Genomic DNA, 17098 nt, shown 5'->3' with positions numbered 1-17098 from the left:
AATATCCCACAGGCTGGGGGTTGGACAACTGGACCCTGCACAGGATTTTTATTATTCCCAGGCAATGGGAATAATAAAAGTGAAAGCATCCAAATCCCTTAAAACCTATTTTAGTGCCTTAGCCAAAAGCCAAGCTCTTTATTTAATAATGTAAGAGCTTTCAAATACTCTCGTAGCACAGTCCGTTTCCCACTGATGTCTCAGTAGGAAGCATTCTCTTGAGTTCAAAGTGCTAAATAGCTACTTTATTTAAAAAAAAAAAAATAAAAAAAAAAATCACACCCTCCCCCCCCCCGACCGGAAACTGTTATTACAAAGTTATTCACACAAGACTTTTGGCTGACTGCTACTAGAACAGCTTCACCGTAGTAGATGCAGATAGGTCAGGTGCCTGAATTACTACATGCTGTTTTTTCCCACTAGAACTTGCAAATATTAAACCCAAGATACCACATCTTACATAACAGAAAATTTACAACTCTTTAGGTGCACCGTTTCTTTAAGACCCATTAACATTTGTTTATCAAAACTAGAATGGCTAGAAATTATAAGTATGCTTTGATCATTGCAGTAATTTCCTAGACAAAGGAGGAACAAACATATAACTCAGTCAAAATTGTAATACACAAAATTATCTTTGTAATAATTTAAGATATAGCAGCCTTCAGTTATCATAAACCATTAGTGGCAAAGTGAATTTCAGATACAAACTAAGATAGGAACAGTGTTACGCAGCGTACAACAGGAGCAGTTGTACAGAAAGGCTCCTGCTGTCTCTAATTGCTTCAGGTATTTTACCACAATGCCATGTAAGATGCGCAAACTTTTCCAGTAGTTAACTCCTGAGTTCTGTAAAAGATTACTATCCAAACTAAGACATGATTAAGACTTAGCTTCATCAGGGTAAACTCAGAGCAATGATTCTGCAGTGGTATTTCTTTTGCCGTTTCCATTTAAATGCTGAAACAGGGCTTGGCCAAAAGCTTTCATCTCTTGGTTTAAGAAAAGGTATCACCTCACGGCTTCTTACAAGCCTTCCTGTGTTTATATTTTTATACCTTCCCTTGTTTACATTCTTGCTATCATGGTGTTTATATTTTTATACCTTCCCTTGTTTACATTCTTGCTATCATGGGCAGAACAAAATGTTAAGTACTATCATGCACTCCCAGCTTTTGCTGGCCCTCTATTTGTAAGTTTTCATGTGAATAAAAAGTATGAATATATACAAGTAAAATAAGAAGAATAAAGTTCTTACTAAGACTGATACTCTCTGCTCATTTTGTTAAACAAATGATAACCAATAACTTAATTCCACTTGAAGCTTAACAGAAATTTTCTTTTGGCAGAAGAAAGTTGAGAGAATAGAGACATGATCTTTGAGAAAGAAGTCACCAAAAAAAAAAAAAAAAAGAGAGAAGATACCCATCTACCGGAGATATTCCTAATTACTAGGGAAACATTAGTTCAGTAAGATTTTCACCTGGCCATTTCAAATACATTTTAGTTTTGGTAAAATGTAATGACCTTCCTCAGTTGAGAAAGGATGTCAACTGTTTAAAAAAATGAATATTTCTGCATACATTTTAATTATTGTAACATTTTGCACAACTGAGACCAACTGCTTTCTCTTTCAAGAAACCTATCAGTGCAGGACAAAATACAGACTTCAAAGTTGGGAATCTATTAACTGGGAATGCTCTGCTACAATCTGAAATACAGCATAATGAAACAGTAGGGCTCTGCATATGGAATTTGCCCTTACAAAGCTCTATGAACTTTGTCTTATTTTGCAGAAAGACAGCAACCTGGTCATATAAATATTTGGCAGGGTTTGGACAAGATATCTTCTAGAAAAAGCACCCCCTGTGATGTCAGTTGCTGGAATAAAAATGAGTAAAGGCTGTGCGGGACAGCTGGCTTCTAAAGAGCCAAAACCATTAAGCATTTGAGCCTACCTTCTTCCTCCCTCTATCTTTCTCCTACAGCTGCTATCTCTACCATTCCATCCCACCTCTCTCAGCAGGATGCTTTCTATCAGGTAGCAGCAAATGTTGTGTTGGCTGCTGGCTGGCCAATTTCCATCAGCTTCAGTAGTGACTGTGCAGGCTGCTCCTATCCACTGAGTAACACCAAGGAACTGGATAAACATCTGCTCATCACACTTTCCCCCTTTACCCCCCACATTGAGATTTCAGTTTAGAGCAATACGTTATTTACATTTGAAAATTAGGTCTGGTCTAATATATACATTCATTTAAAACAAACAAACCCCAGAAATGTCATACCTCTTTTTAAACCACTTCTCATTATTTTTCAAACAGCCACTGAAAACATCAAACATTTCAAAACATCAACCTCATATTAACAGAAACTAAGAGCTGGTTACATGCTGACTACGTTCTACTAAAATCATAAAGCAGTGAAAATGCCAGATATGCCAACTTAGCTAATTTACTTAGAAATGAAGAAACATTCTATGTAAAATTAGCATAATACTGTTGTCCAGGTTTCAGCTGCAATAACTTTCTTCCTAGTAGCTGGTACAGTGTTATGTTTTGGATTTAATATGAGAATAACGTTGATGACACACTGATGTTTCAAGCTGTTGCTAAGTTGTGTTGATACTAAGTCAAGGATTTTTCAGCTTCTCGTGCTGCCCTGCTGGCAAGAACGCTGGAAGGGCACAAGAAGATTGGAGGAGACACAGCCAGGCACCTGACCCAAACTGGCCAAGGGAATATTCCATACCATATGATGTCGTGCTCAGTATCTAAACGGGGGGTTGGGGGGGGAAGGAGTTGGCTGGGAGGGGCAGACTGATGCTCAGGGACTGGCTGAGTATCAGTCAGCAGGTGGTAAGCAAGTGCATTGTGTATCACTTGTGCTTCTTCGGTTTTATTTCACTCTCTTTTTGTTATCTCCCTTTTCATTATTACATTTTAATTTCAATTATTAAACTGTTCTTATCTCAACCCATGCGTTTTACTTGTTTTCAACCCTCTTCTCCATCTCACTGGGGACAGAGAGGGTAGCAGGGGAGAAGTGAGTGAGTGGCTGTGTGGTGCTTAGCTGCCAGCTGGGGTTAAACCATGACAACTGTATTAATGGTATGCAGGTTACATTATACTTATTTTTATATATCATATACATATATTATCAACATACTATACAAAGCATATTGAATATATAAAATAGATAGGATAGAGTATAAATAATGTATTTTTATATAAAAGTATAAAGATAACATGCATATGTTGAATATATAATGTAAATTAAATAGTATGTTCAATATATGCTTACTATTTCTATTACATGAATATAATTGTCTGCTATGTTAGTAAGATACTAATTTGTATACTGGTTATGGGTATCTTTTAATAAGCTTAATGCAAACTAGACAAAGGAGCAGGGAAGGGTCTGAACAAAACCAACATCAATGGAAAACCTACCTCACAAGATATGATTAAACTAGCTGAATTCCTTCTTTCAAAATTAATGCTGAAAGATAATGCAATTGTTCTTTATATAATCAGAGACTGAAAAGATCAGGAACAGAAAATAAATCTGAAACTAAAGAACAATGATAAAGCCACAATAGAAAAAAAATGTAATCTCCATTCAATAAATCCAGGCTGGTAATTAGAAAAAATTTTCTAATTACTGGTGAAATAAGGTTTTGAACAAAATTTTTCAACAAGAAGAGTAGGGAGTAAAGTCCTAGTAAGTTTTAAGGAGGAGCTTGGTGAGCTTATAAAAAGGATTTGGTGTGATCACTGCCAGCAGAAGCAGAGGGACTCAGTGGTCAGACACACACATATCAGTGTCTGTATCTGTGCAGAATCTTTTACAAAGTGGTTTACATACAGTCCTCCCCCCAGTCCTCTAGTGGACACGAAGCGATTGCTGTGAACTACCTTTCTGTAGTGTTAACATTCAAACTGACACATCTCTAGATCCCGGAAAATGAACCTATTGCTTTGAAACAGTTCCTTACTTTTTGACAGTTGAGCTTGATTCTGAAAGTCTCAGAAGCTACTTCTGAGGTGTTTGTTTTGCAAAAGATACATTAGGATGTAAATAACAGTTCAAACTTTGCTATACATGTCCACGTTGCTCTGTGTAGCAGTAAATGGCTCTACAGAATGTCGTATTTTAAAAGTTAGTATGGCTTAAAAGAGTGCATATAATTGGGTGTATTACTAAAAATCAATGAGAAACTGATTTAGTAAATTGCTGATGAATGAGTTTCAGGGATGAGAACTCTGTAGGAAACTCTGCATCTCCAACTTTCTCCTTATCTGTTCTGCTTTCATCATCAGTTGGCATGTTAATTTTTGTACTACAAACTGAACCTCTGCTATACAACATGCCTCATTCATTCCAAATGTTCCAATCTCTCTTGAATCAGGATCTCCCACTAAGCAACTGGTTCACAACACCTCTCCACTGACAATCTTAATCTGATGTACATTAATATTTTGGTAGCCTTTTAGATCATCATTGCACAATACTCAGAAATCTGGCACTGAGTTGCTTATAATGATGCTCAGTGTTTTTCTTCTCTAGTGAGTTACAGTTAACTTAAAATTCACTACAGGCTTCCTTCAGCAAAAGATCTTAGTTTCATCAAGTCATCAAGACCAAAGAATCTCTCCTGCACTTTGACACACTCAAGACAAAATCCAAATATTTGGCAGGTATGCACATAAACTACCTCTGCTGCATTTCATCATCCTGAAACAGACATTAGTTCTTTAGGGGAGAAATGTGACAATCACCTCCCTCCATTTCCCTTATCCAAGATGGCTGTAGAGCAGGCTGTTTCTGCCCTCAGCTATGATGGCTATCACAAAATTTTTATGGACTTCCTGCCCAGAAAAAGGATGGCCACCTAAGTGACATCTTGCTGCCCTTACCTAACATGGCTGCTAAAGCTCACTGCCTTTTTTGGTTGTGTGGCAAGCAGTGGTTTGCAGAAACTGTGCATGAGCTTACACGTCCTCCTGTCTCCTGCTGAGCACAGTATAGTGGCCGAGCATTTCATACTGAACTCTCTTCATCCACCTGTTGCTTTTCACAGTTCCAAGATGAACACTTTCTGGTATGCATCGAATACCTCATAAAATAGCCATACAATAATTGTATCCTCACTTCAGAATGCAACCACTTTCTATATTTTTAACTTAGTCTATAAGTCTACCTAATGAGTTCAAAAGTTATCGGGGCAATTTGAAATAGGAGTAAAAAAAGTCTGAGAGATAACCCATCTAACTTCTCTGCAAGCGGGCACTCATGCAGAAAAGGAAGGCTCAAATTAATGCCCTCGATGAAAAGTAGGTAGAACTGTTGTTATATAAGCCACTTGGCAGTGCCAAAAAGTATTAGAAAGGCAGCTGGCACGTACCATTGCTTCCCTTGAGGGACTGTCAAAATGGGATTTCTCCAGGGTATGGAGAAGGGTTCAGGATACCATAATACGGCAGCGTCCTACACTTCAAGGACACGGATACTTAAGAGTATTAGTTCATTCTACTGGTCACAGAAGGACTTGAGATACTTTACAGACAAGACAGTATGAAATTTCTTTGAATCCCATTAGCAATATCTAAAAATTATAAATACTTAGACAGAAAATCAGAAGAAGATATCCACTGGTCAGTTTATCTTTACTTGATTCTCTTAGGTCCTATAGATGGTAAAGAGTCTTCTTCAATTTTACTTTCAGACACCTTTCTCCATTAAACACTCATACAAAAATAGAAAGAATGCTCTCATACATTATTTTCATTCCAACACCTGTAGTACCCTTTGTTCCCACTTTTTATGCCTTTGCAATTCCAAAATGTTCTCAATTATTTCTACTTTTGAAAGTCTTTCCCACAAATCTAACTCCTGATGGACTTAAATGTATTGATTTCCCCAATATTTTTATACCCCTTTCCTTCCCCCTTTTGATTACTTATGGCACCTTGTGTGCTAGAAGCAACAGCCATACTGAATTTCCATTTATTTAAAAAATTAGTAAATTAGGAATATATGACAATAGTATAATCTCATAAACAAGCTGATGAAAACCATCAAATGGTGTGCTAGATATTTCTTTGGTTTTCTCCTGTCAGGAAAACTGAAAACTACAGACATATGGTCCTAAAGCTTTCACCTATTAGTCTTGCTTTTTTTGCTTTCAGAAAAAACAGACTTGTCTCTCACCTCAGATTTCATTTCTTTGCTTGAAGCACAAATATTGCAGCCTAGTTTTGCTTTTTCTCATTGGATAAAAGCAGAAGAAACTAGACTGTAATGAATCCCTCTCCAACTCAAATCACAGTACAATCAGATAAGGGAAAAATAATGAAGACAGCCTTGAAATTTTACTGTGCTGTAACTAACAACACACCAGTCATGCTTTCTCTCGTACACTGCACTGCCTTACCTCAATCGTTGCTTGTTTCTGTCATATACTGTTGGCCCCTGTCATTACATGCCTGGCCCACCTCCACTTCTCTCCTCCATGGCTGCATGGCCTTTCTGGCACCAGCGAACCCTCCCATAGCCCTAATCCTAACACCTTGTCACAGGGTAATTATAGTGCTGGCACGTCTCCAACATCTATCTTGTATCAAACAATCTCCACTTGTTTGCTTTATAGGGTATGACTTAAAAATGAATTTGGACCGGAGAGACCTGTTTAGCACTAGCCTTACCGTATGACCTTGAAAAAGTAACCACCTTTCCTTGGCTTCTAGAAAACGGGGATAAATATGATCACGGATGACGCTCCAAGACCTACTGAGGGAAAACCCTGGAGCAGTGACCCCAGCTCTGTCCCGCCCTGCCCTGGCCCTTCCCTGTCACGCCGCCCTGTGCCTGCGGTTCCCACTTCAGGGGTTCCCCCGCTCCAGCTGCCAGCCTGTAACTCGAGACGGCGAACACGGGCAGCATCCCTCCCTCTGCCAGACAGCCAGGTGACACTGCGGCTTCCAAAATGTTCAACCTGGGATCGTGAAACGACAAGCAGAGCACGGGGAAAGCTGGAGGGTGTCGAGGAGACTCCTGCGCTCTCTCCCCAGAGCTCTGCTAGTAATGGGTGACCCCCTTTCTCCTCAGGGCTCCCCTACAGAACAGCGAGGGGGCCACGCTCGCTCCCTGCCTCCCCCCCCGCCCAGGGCAGAGCCGAGGAGAACGGGGGAGAGGGAGGAGACGGCCCCGGGAGCTCACTCACCTCGGAGACCTGCCCCCGTCCCCACCTGCTAACACGTCCCAGCTGGGCCCTTCCGCAGCAGCCCCTCTCCCCCTCCTCCCGCTTCACAGGAGAGCGAAGGCCGCGCACTCGCCCGGCCCCTCGCCCCTCACGGCTCGGTACCTCGCCGGTCCCTCACCGGTACCCCCCCTGCCCCAGCGCCCCCGGAAGAGGGCGGCAGCGGCACCGGGGCGGGACCTCGGCCGGTGCCGCAGCTTCACCGGGCGCAGCGCGCAGGCGCAGCCGCCCCTTCCCGCGCCGGCGCAGCCGCCCGCGCGGAGGCTGGAGGCGGCCGCCGCGCTTTCCCTTTGGTCAGGCCCCGCCGAGGACGGCTCCTCCCTCCGCCACCGCCTGCCCTCCCCCCGACCCCCGCCCCTCCCCGGCAGCGCCGCGGCTGCTACACCGGGTAGGTTTCCAGTCACTATGGCGGCCGCTGCGCTGAAGGTAAGGGAGGGAGCGCAGCCCTGGGGCGGCCCGCGCCTCGCCGGGGGCCGGGCAGCCCTAGGCCGGGGGGGGGCGCGGGGCCGCGCCGGGCGAGGGGCGCGTCTGACCCGGTTTGTTTTCGCCTCTGCAGGTCGGAGGAAAGTTTTCGTGGTCGGCGGCTGCCTGAGAGGCAGAGCTACCGAGCGGGAGGCATCCGGGCCCGGCCGCCAGGCCTCTCTCGCCGTCGCCGCCGCAGGGCCGGCCGCCGCCGGGCCAGCGGAGCCGCGCTCGGCGGGCGGAGAGCGCGGGGGGCTGAGGAGCGGGGCCCTCATGCGCAGCCACCTGCGGAGGGGCTGAGCGGAGGGGACGCCGCCTCTCCCGGCCCGCCGGTCCCCGCGCCGGGGGCTTCTGGCGGAGACTTCCTGAAGCAGCCCCCTGCTCGCCGGCCCCCGCGCCCCCGCCCGCCGCCAGCAGACCCCGCCGCGGAGGGACGCTCGCCCGCTGCTGCCGGCCAGGGCCATCGCGGGCACCGCCTGGGAGCAACCTGTCAGTGCACCTCGTAGGCCGCCCCCGAAGGACCCTCCCCACGCGTTAGCTTGTCCCCGAGAGAAGGAGAGTTTGAAGCCCTCTCCATGCCTTATCAAGTTCCTTATCTGAGTGGCTGCCTGAAACCGTAGACCAGTTCAGCTTCATCTGGTGTAGGGGCGGAAAGCGGTATAGCTCTCGTACCCCATCCTCAGTCAAGGACCACCTATTCGGGTTTAATGTAAGAAGATGGTGAGATGCGGCTTGCTGTGGGAAGCGACTAGATCCCTGTTGCGGAGTGAGGGCTTCGCATTCACCTTCCAACTCCTGATCTGTGCGCTCTGAGAGAGAACGCTCACCCTTCTCCCTCAGCCCCCTTCCCTAAATCTTTCCTTGCTTCCATGTTGCATTGGTCAGAATTTTGGTCAGTGTTGTTTACGGAAGGGGGGGGGAAAGAAGGCAGTTGAGGTCACAAACAAAAGTACTTGTATGACTCATCTACTTGGATTTAAGACATTCTATCCTTCTTTCAAGGAGCCTTTGCATCTCTTTGAAGGAATCAGATGCTTGTTCCTATTCTTCCAGAGGAGGATGGATTGAGAGTTGTACATTTTAGACTTTTTTTGGGCCACTGCTGGTATTATTAAAAGACATAATGGGGCTTTTCCACTGGATTATTGCCAGAATTAGTTTACACACTGAAACAATGAGTTTTTAGGCCTCTCTTATGATAATGTTTGTCCTGCTTTAATATAAAGTTGCTGTGGAGGTTTGGTTTAAAAATTGTGGAGGACAGACAGCATCAGAAGAGGCTCTCTTCATCTCTGGTTGGTGTGGCAACCCCAATCTGTCCTCGATGCCTTCAGCCTTGGCCATCTTCACTTGCCGCCCGAACTCTCATCCATTTCAGGAGCGTCATGTCTACCTGGATGAGCCCGTCAAGATCGGCCGCTCAGTGGCTCGCTGCCGGCCAGCTCAGAATAATGCAACTTTTGACTGTAAGGTGCTGTCCAGGAACCATGCTCTTGTCTGGTTTGATCACAAGACAGGCAAGGTAAGTTGATTTTTTTTATTTAAAAACAGAGAACTGCATATTTGTTTTATCAAGTCCCTGTAGATTGCAGATCACTTTGGTTTTCCTGTAATATGGTTGCATGTGGAAGGAGTAAGATCAGCATTACAGTTAAAATTAACGCTTTTCAGGTAAGTTGGTAATTTCTTACTAGGCAGAAACTTTAAATGTTATTAAAAGCACATAAAGCTAAACAGTTGAAAATGGTGATAAGTACTGAAAAGTTTGCATGTGTATTATTCATTGCTGGAAGTAGGTGATTTTGAGGTGAGTAATACAAATCTGAAAGCACAGGCTTATATGAGTATAATGGTGCAATAGTATTTTTTCAAATGCTGAGAAATTATTTTACCTGAGCATGTAAATAAATCCATTGCAAGGAGAGTCCAAAAACGGATTTTTAAAAAAGCCTGCTAGGTTTGTTTGGCCCTCTTCCTACTTCCTTTTTTGGAATTTTGTAAAGAGTATTTTGTTGTTTGGGTCTGATAGAAGGTTCATTACTGGCAGCAGGAGTGTAACAAATGACATACAGGATATTTTCTCGTTGGTGGTGAAAATGGTTTTAGAATATATCCTTTGTTGTCTAACTGTTGCTCTCAAAAGGTTAACTATCTTGTGAAGTCTGTAGTGCATGTTTTGTCCACTAGGGATTGAACTGGGACAAGTAAAGTTATTTTACTTAATGACTGTCAAGTTAATTTTAAATATCCAGCAAGAAATGAACAAAGTGCACGTTGCAGTTGCTCAGCACTGTATTTTTTTAATATATTGTTATGCCCTTGAACTTCATGTGCTCTAAATCAGTTTTAGCTCTCTGTTTTAGCTCCACAGCATGCCCTTCTACGAAATGCAGTTAGCATAGGTCTTGATTTTAAGAATAATATGGTCTGCAATTAATGCAGCATTTTTTAGTAGTATGACACAGCATGAGGAACAGTACAATGCAGTCAAAGTTCTTAAACCTTCCATTGTTAACTATCCTATGTTATGCAATACCTGGGCATGATGGGACAAGACAAGCGTTTTAATTTCTTAAGGCTGGGTTATGGCATGGCTTTCAAGTTACCTGCACGTAATTGTGCAAACTGCTATCTGTATTAGTGTTTCATTAAGCATATTGTTTTGACTCTGTGTATGTGATGTGCATTCTTGGACACTTTAGAAGACTCAAGTGCATAAAATATTTTCTGTTTAGGTTTAGTTTTTAACCTTTCTTGTTTGACTCAACAAAGTAAAATATTCAATCTCTTCTGTACTGTTTTTAAAGTGCTCTGCATATGGCTTTTTATCAACATTTCCCATTATTTATAGAGATTTTGAGACCCCCCCCATGTGCTCTTTTGTGCTTACAAATAGTCTAGCCATATTAAAGATGTTTAATTTGACAAAATGTTGAGTGTTGAACAAGTCTGCTAGGTAATAGATGAGCTTAAAAGATAGCCAGTTGTGAGTTTTTTTGTTTGTTTTTAAATTTCAACTAGCTTTGGCTTTTCTAATACAGGTAAAAAAAATTACATGCTTACTTGTTTCATCTAGCTGATATAAAATAGCAACTTAGTAGCAGTAAATAAGTGGATAGTATGTGGTAGTTCTTGAGATACTGTCATGTGAGGATTTGATGGGGGTCTTGATGAAAATTGCCCGGGTGTGGGTATCTGGATCAGGAGCTGTAGTGATCAACTAGAGAGGGGGTTTAAGATCATGCATAGAAATACATGACTCTGAATTCTGTACATCAGATGTTGTGGTACTGTAGAAGGTTTAAAGCAGTGATACAGCAGTATGGAAAATTTTGGATTGTGTGTGTTTCTTGGCAATATGGTCTGTTTTTTCAGCTGGTTCAGTATCTGGATGGTAGATTATGAGATGGAGGAGAGAGATAAATGCATCGTTAGAGGTAATAGATATAAAATGCTGTTTTGAAAAGGCAGGTAGATGATGTTGATAAATAGTCTTAATATTGAATCCCTAAAACTACTTTAAAGAATTCTGTGGTGTTTTCAAAGTACAAACAAAAATGTAAAACTATGCCAGAACATTTGCATGCAGGAACATTTATTATCACTGTTTACAGAACTTCTAATAAGTACGTCTCATTCTGTAATGTCATTATCCTATCAATGACCTATATTTAAACCTGCACAATTTTTTTTTGCCACAGTATTTGTAAACATTTCTTAAAAGCTTATATATAGGACTTTTATAAATTCTGGGGTTTATGAAAGATAAAAGACCTTGAAATGTTAGTTTAATAACAGAAAGAAGCCTTCAAATAATTGAGAATAGTTCATGAATGATCTGGGGCTGCAGTTTACTAAGTTGTAGACTTTGGCAATACTGGTTTCTGGCGTTCCCAGTCATTCAGTCCTGTCTCTGTGCTGTCTCTTGAGCTGCCTTTGAATTATACTCTAATAATTTTTTTTTTTTTAGGTTTTGGAGTTTGTTTGTTTTGTTTTAGTGAACCCTATGAGTGATCCTGTTTACTACGTAGTCTGTAAACAATTGTATCAGCATAATCGGTAAAGAAGGGAGGGAGCATCAGTAAGCAGTGGCAAGGAAACTGGTATATAATTTTTTCTTGAGGCACAGGTAGGCTTAAGATGAAGTATGCCACATAAATAGATCAAGTTGAAGATGACCTGTTACTTGCAGTTGGAAGATGTGAATGTTTGCTTTTTATAATGGCACTTTAATTATGCATGGAAGAAGCTATGTGCCCAAAGGAGATAATGTCTATGTCCCACCAGCATTATTAAGTATAAAAGCAGGATGAGTCTTCAAGATCACCAGTAAATAGCAATTAAAAGCAGATTTAAAGTCGGATTTGCTTTTTAAAATATTGTTAACATAATACGTAAGCCCAAAAATGTGTAAGCTAAAGGTGGAAGAAGGTGGGGTGGGGAAGTATCTGTACTCAGACTTTTTCTGTTCTTAGTAATACTTCTACAAACAACGAGTGCAGTGCTTCCTTTTGCTTGACAGTGTAATACCTTCTTGTGGATTTTTCATATAGCAGTAGCATTAGAAGCTTATGCCTAGAATTGATTTTGATTTCTTTTTTGAGTAATTACAAGGTAATGAATCTTTTTGAGAGATGCCTGAAAAAGTGAGTCACTAGTTATGTAGGAAGTGGATGTTGTGCTGAGCATGGAGTGTTCCAAAAAGTGTGAATCAAAGCAAAACAAAAAGTGGGCTATAGTTCAGAAAATCTAAATAAGTTTGTTCAGCTCCTATCACTGCATATGGGCAGAAAACTCTGTAAAAACTGAAATAGTCTTAAACTTATTTTTGGTGGATTGTGTTTTCTTTTGGGTTTTTCTTGATTGTTTTTCAAAATAAGCAAGTTGAAAACCCTTGAGAATTTGTATGTGACTTCTCCCAGGCTGAAATGCTTCTGGCAGATGTGGTAGAAACTTTTAGTAGAAACCTGAAGTTTCTGACAGATATCCAGGCTTTCAAAAATGGGAATTATTCAGTGCCTTAGGTTGTTGTGAGTGGCTATTATAAGTACCTTTTATAGAGAATCCATTGCCCCAGTTTACTAAAGGTGCTGAGGAATTGTGTGGAGACTGTAAGGGCTCCAAATAACTGGTCATTTTTAGCAACTGAAAAAAAATGTGTAGGAACAAGATTCTGCATTAGGGTAGTAGCTAATGCTACTGCTTTCACTTAATTCGAAGGTATGGATGGAATTGAGCACATTTGCAGTGTCTTGGTCACGGAAATGCTAACTAGTAAATTGAAAGCCAGATAGTCCACATGATGGCAACATAATTTATTGAGGCTGTGCTTTATGGCTTCTAGGCTTAAAATAATGTGAGATGAAAATATTACAGAATGCTTCCTGCAGGGAGTGCCCCCTTTAAAGAAAACAAAGAAACCCTGCCTCCCCTTCCCCCCTCCCTAACAAGCAAATAAACCCTGCTCCCCTTCCCCCCCCCCCCCCCCCCCCCCCCAACTGTCAAACAAACCTAAAACCAACACCTAAAAAGGTACAACCAGGGAATTACTGACTGGGTAGTTTTAAGTCCCTGGAAAAATTGTGGAACAAGTTTTGGAACAGTTTTCTGGGCACATGAAGAAGGTGATTTGATCATGGTCAGTATGGATTTAGCAGGGATAAATTGCATCTGATGAGTATGATTGCTTTGTATGATTCAATGACTAGATTTGTGGGCAAGGGAGAGCAGTGTGTGCTGTTTCCGTTAGCAGGGCTTCTGGCTGCTTCCCATAATAGTCTTCTGCCTAAGTTGGGGCACTGCGGTCTGGATGTATGAACAACTAGATGAGTAGAACAAAACTGGTTTGAGGATCAAGCTAAGTGGTAGTGCTTAATAGGTGGTGCTCTACCTGGATGCTGGTAACAAGCAGAATACTGCAGGAGTCTCTATTATGACCTGTCCCATTTAACATTTGTATCAGTGACCTGAAGGACATGGTGAAGTACACTCTAGTCAAGTTTGAAGATGACACCAAATCTAGGAGTAAAGGTGTGATAGGGGACGAGTTGACATGCTCAAGGGTAGGGCTGCCATCCAGAGGGATCTGACCTCGCTGAAGGTGTGGGCAGACAGAAACCTTGGGAGTCTGAGCAAGTTGTGCACTTGGAAAGAAAGAACTCCTTGCAGCTTGTTAGACTGTGTAGAGGATACTGCATCTAATTTTGGACCACCAATGCAAGAAACACATTGATAAACAGGAGTTGAAAGATTAGATGCTCTCTTTTCTTGCTGTGTTGTACTAGGGATAAAGTATGTGGACCATGAAAGAAAGGAGAGAAAGAAATTGTAAAAAGGAAATACGTTGTTCACTTACCGTTAACATAGAATGTTATGTGGAGATCAATAATTTGGCAAGATTCAAGAAGTATAGGACATCTTCTCTGGACATCCTGTTTGTTCAGAAGTATTTTAGTAAATCTATCTTTAAAAGTTTGGTGGGATATGAAAAAAGGTATTTGAGGTTGCAAGATTTTAATGGGAGATTTTTTTGTTTTCTGCTGCTTCCTATAGACATTTCTATATGATACTCTGGGCTATTTGGTGCTGATCTATGTAAGGGATATTTAATATCTCATGTATCAATAGGATTTCTTTCAGTAGCTATCATGTCTGTTTGTTATTTCTTTGTCTATTATATCTTTTCAGCTTTCTGTTATGATTGTAGTCTTTGAGAGCTGAACAAATGTTTTATTTCTCAGTACTTTTGATGTTGCTGTATGCTTACAGTCTGCAGTGTCTGTAGAGGAGACACTTTATCTTCCAAACATTGAATGTTTATTCGAAGTGCCCTGGGAGACTGACCTGGGTTCTGCTATAATGCACACTAAGGTGAAATTTCAGTGCTTAGACGCTTTTGGGAAGAGGCTAATGTCAGCCAGCCCTTACATACACCTGTTAATATCTTTATGTAAGTGCTTTTCACCCTGAATGAACTATCCAATTTTATGCTGCTATGGTCATAAGAGTAGTATGGGGTAGGGAACATTTGGTTTCAGCAAACTTTACCAGCATACTTTTAGAACCCAGTGTAGGAGTGGTGGCAGCCGTTTGTAGTAGAGGTAAGTTACTGCTGACAAGGATTTCCCTGCAGAGATACCATCTAGAGCCACTGCTGCAGAGCTAATACTGTAGTTCTTGGAGCTGATCCATTGCAGTCATGATGCATCTATCCTGAGCCAGGAACACCAACACGTTGATTTGGTTTTAAAAACAAACAAAAATCCCTCTTGTATTTACAATGAAGTTTTACAAACCTCAAATGAATCCGGTTACTTAGCAGTAATGAAGGCCAGTAAATGTGTGTTTTCCTTAGGTCTCTAATGGGATGGTTAGGGTTTACTCCTGGTCCCATGCTTATAAATATAAAAGCTTCCTTCCCTAATACACTTTCATGATATAAAATTCTTTTTGACACTCACTTTCTTTCACATGTTAGTTGAGGCAATCCATTGATCATTTGCATGTGAATTTATGTTACGCTGGAGAAATACTTTTGATTTGTCTTTGCCCTCTCATTTTCCTACTGAATTTGAACAGTTTTGGTTGCTTATATATCTAATTAATGTAATTAAATTTATATAGGCTATAAAGGGCCATGTGGGTTAGTAGTGTCTGTCAGTGTACTGCTTAAGTTGTGTTGATTTTTATCTGATCTAGCTGAAATTCTGCAAAGTGTAGACAAATACTCAGCTGACTTGTTGCATTTTGTGTTTTGTAACTTCTTTTAATAGATAATATAAAGTGAAAATTATTATTTGTGTAACCTGGCAAGTGGAAGGGAGGGTACAATACTGTCTCCATCCCTAAAACTAGCAATTTTACAGGCTATTGCTACTAAATTATATGATAGTTTGTTGTCTCCGGATTTTCTTTAGAATCATGTTGCTCACTTGCTGAGAGTTTGGATTGTCTGGGCTCTGAGTTTTGTTAAATCTTGCTGTGACAATGCATTAATGTTCCCAACTTGTCTGTCTTTCCAGAAACATTTCTGTTTGTAGCAGAACTGTTGAAAGAAGGCTTACAGTATTGTCACATTTTTGTTGAATATAGACAAGCGTTTTTTCAGTCTGCTTTAGGAATGGGAACTTCAGGCAGAGAGATGAATTGGACTGTACCATCTTAAGCCCCTGCAAGAAAACATATCTGTCTGCCAGAGGCCCAGAACAGTTTCCTTTTTGCAAATGAAAATAATTGTGCTGGAGCCAGACGCTTAATCGGTTACAATTTTTGTGTTATGTTGTACTGAACACGCATGTATGTGATTGAGCGATGTCTTAGAGTTTATTTCAGTCTTGAGAAAGTGTAAATAAATTATGAACTTCCAGCAGGCTTATAATAGAAAGTCCAAAATCATGTAGTAACACTGTAGTTGAGTGGAAAAGCACAGAAAATGATAGCAGCAGTTTGACTTTTTTTTTCACTTCTGTAAAAATGTAAAAAGTAAATGTGAAGTACTGGGATTAGTCAAGGGTAGTTAAGGGCGTGAGGCATCTATAATATCTTTGCAAAGCTAAGGAACATTTCAGTATTGATAGTTGAACTATTGTGCATACTGGAGGAAAATATGTGTTATTCTTAGACCTTTTTAAGTTGTAAAATAACAGTAACCAACCATTGAAAAGACTGAAGAATTTATGGTGAGATGTAACTAAATACAAAAATACTGATCATTATTGTGCTACTGTTAAAGTAAGTTTGTCCCTGGTTGCAACTTCTTGGTCAGTTTTGGTTTTCATATGATAATTCAAATATGTTGAAAATATTTGTTGTCAGAAATACTTCAATACAGGAAACATGCAATGTCTGAGATAGATACAGAAGCTACAGATAAGTGACCTTTTGTTCTTATTAAGAGACTATTGAAAGTAAGAACAAGCTATTAAATGCTGTATATTCTCATAATTACAGTTGTAATAGTTCTTCTATAAAAATAAAAAAAATGTAAGAACTCGAGATACAGGAGTTGTGGATGCTTGTAGCTGTGTATTGAGTAATAACCTTTTTAAAGGAAGGAATGGAAATGCTTATGTTTCAAATCAAAGAAGAAAAGCTCTGTTATGGGCCACATAGATATTTGTACAGCAGGTTCTTTTGAAGACATTTGGTACTGGCTGCTACTGTTTGCATATGCCATTAGTCTTATCTGATGTGGCAAGTTTTGCTCTTACCTGGCACTTTGTCAGAGTTGTTCCTTTTCTGGATGTTGAGCAAGATTAAGTTCAAACATAGATTTTTCTAAAACTTTGATGTCTTTGATGCAGTATTATTAATGTTCTACAAGAGGTTTTTTGCTTTTTTTAACCTCTCCAGCAGATTTTGATGATTCTGCTTTGC

General features: G+C 40.7%; 1 protein-coding gene across 20 annotated transcripts in view; it reads left to right on the top strand.

Moving 5' to 3' along the window:
• Positions 1–7594: 7594 nt before the first annotated feature.
• SLMAP (sarcolemma associated protein) overlaps positions 7595–17098 on the top strand; it is a 91432-nt gene continuing 81928 nt past the window's right edge. For all 20 annotated transcript variants that reach the window (XM_074914516.1, XM_074914518.1, XM_074914505.1 and 17 more), the window contains exons 1-2: positions 7595–7687; positions 7818–9245. In XM_074914516.1, the coding sequence (XP_074770617.1) occupies positions 9048–9245 (198 nt within the window). In that variant the 5' untranslated portion in view covers positions 7595–7687; positions 7818–9047. The remainder of the gene's footprint in view (positions 7688–7817; positions 9246–17098) is intronic.

Source organism: Athene noctua, chromosome 10, assembly GCF_965140245.1.
Source record: "Athene noctua chromosome 10, bAthNoc1.hap1.1, whole genome shotgun sequence".
NCBI classification, from domain to species: Eukaryota; Metazoa; Chordata; class Aves; order Strigiformes; family Strigidae; genus Athene; species Athene noctua.
Note: the sequence above shows the minus strand (reverse complement) of the source record. Positions and strands in the feature narration are given on the sequence as shown.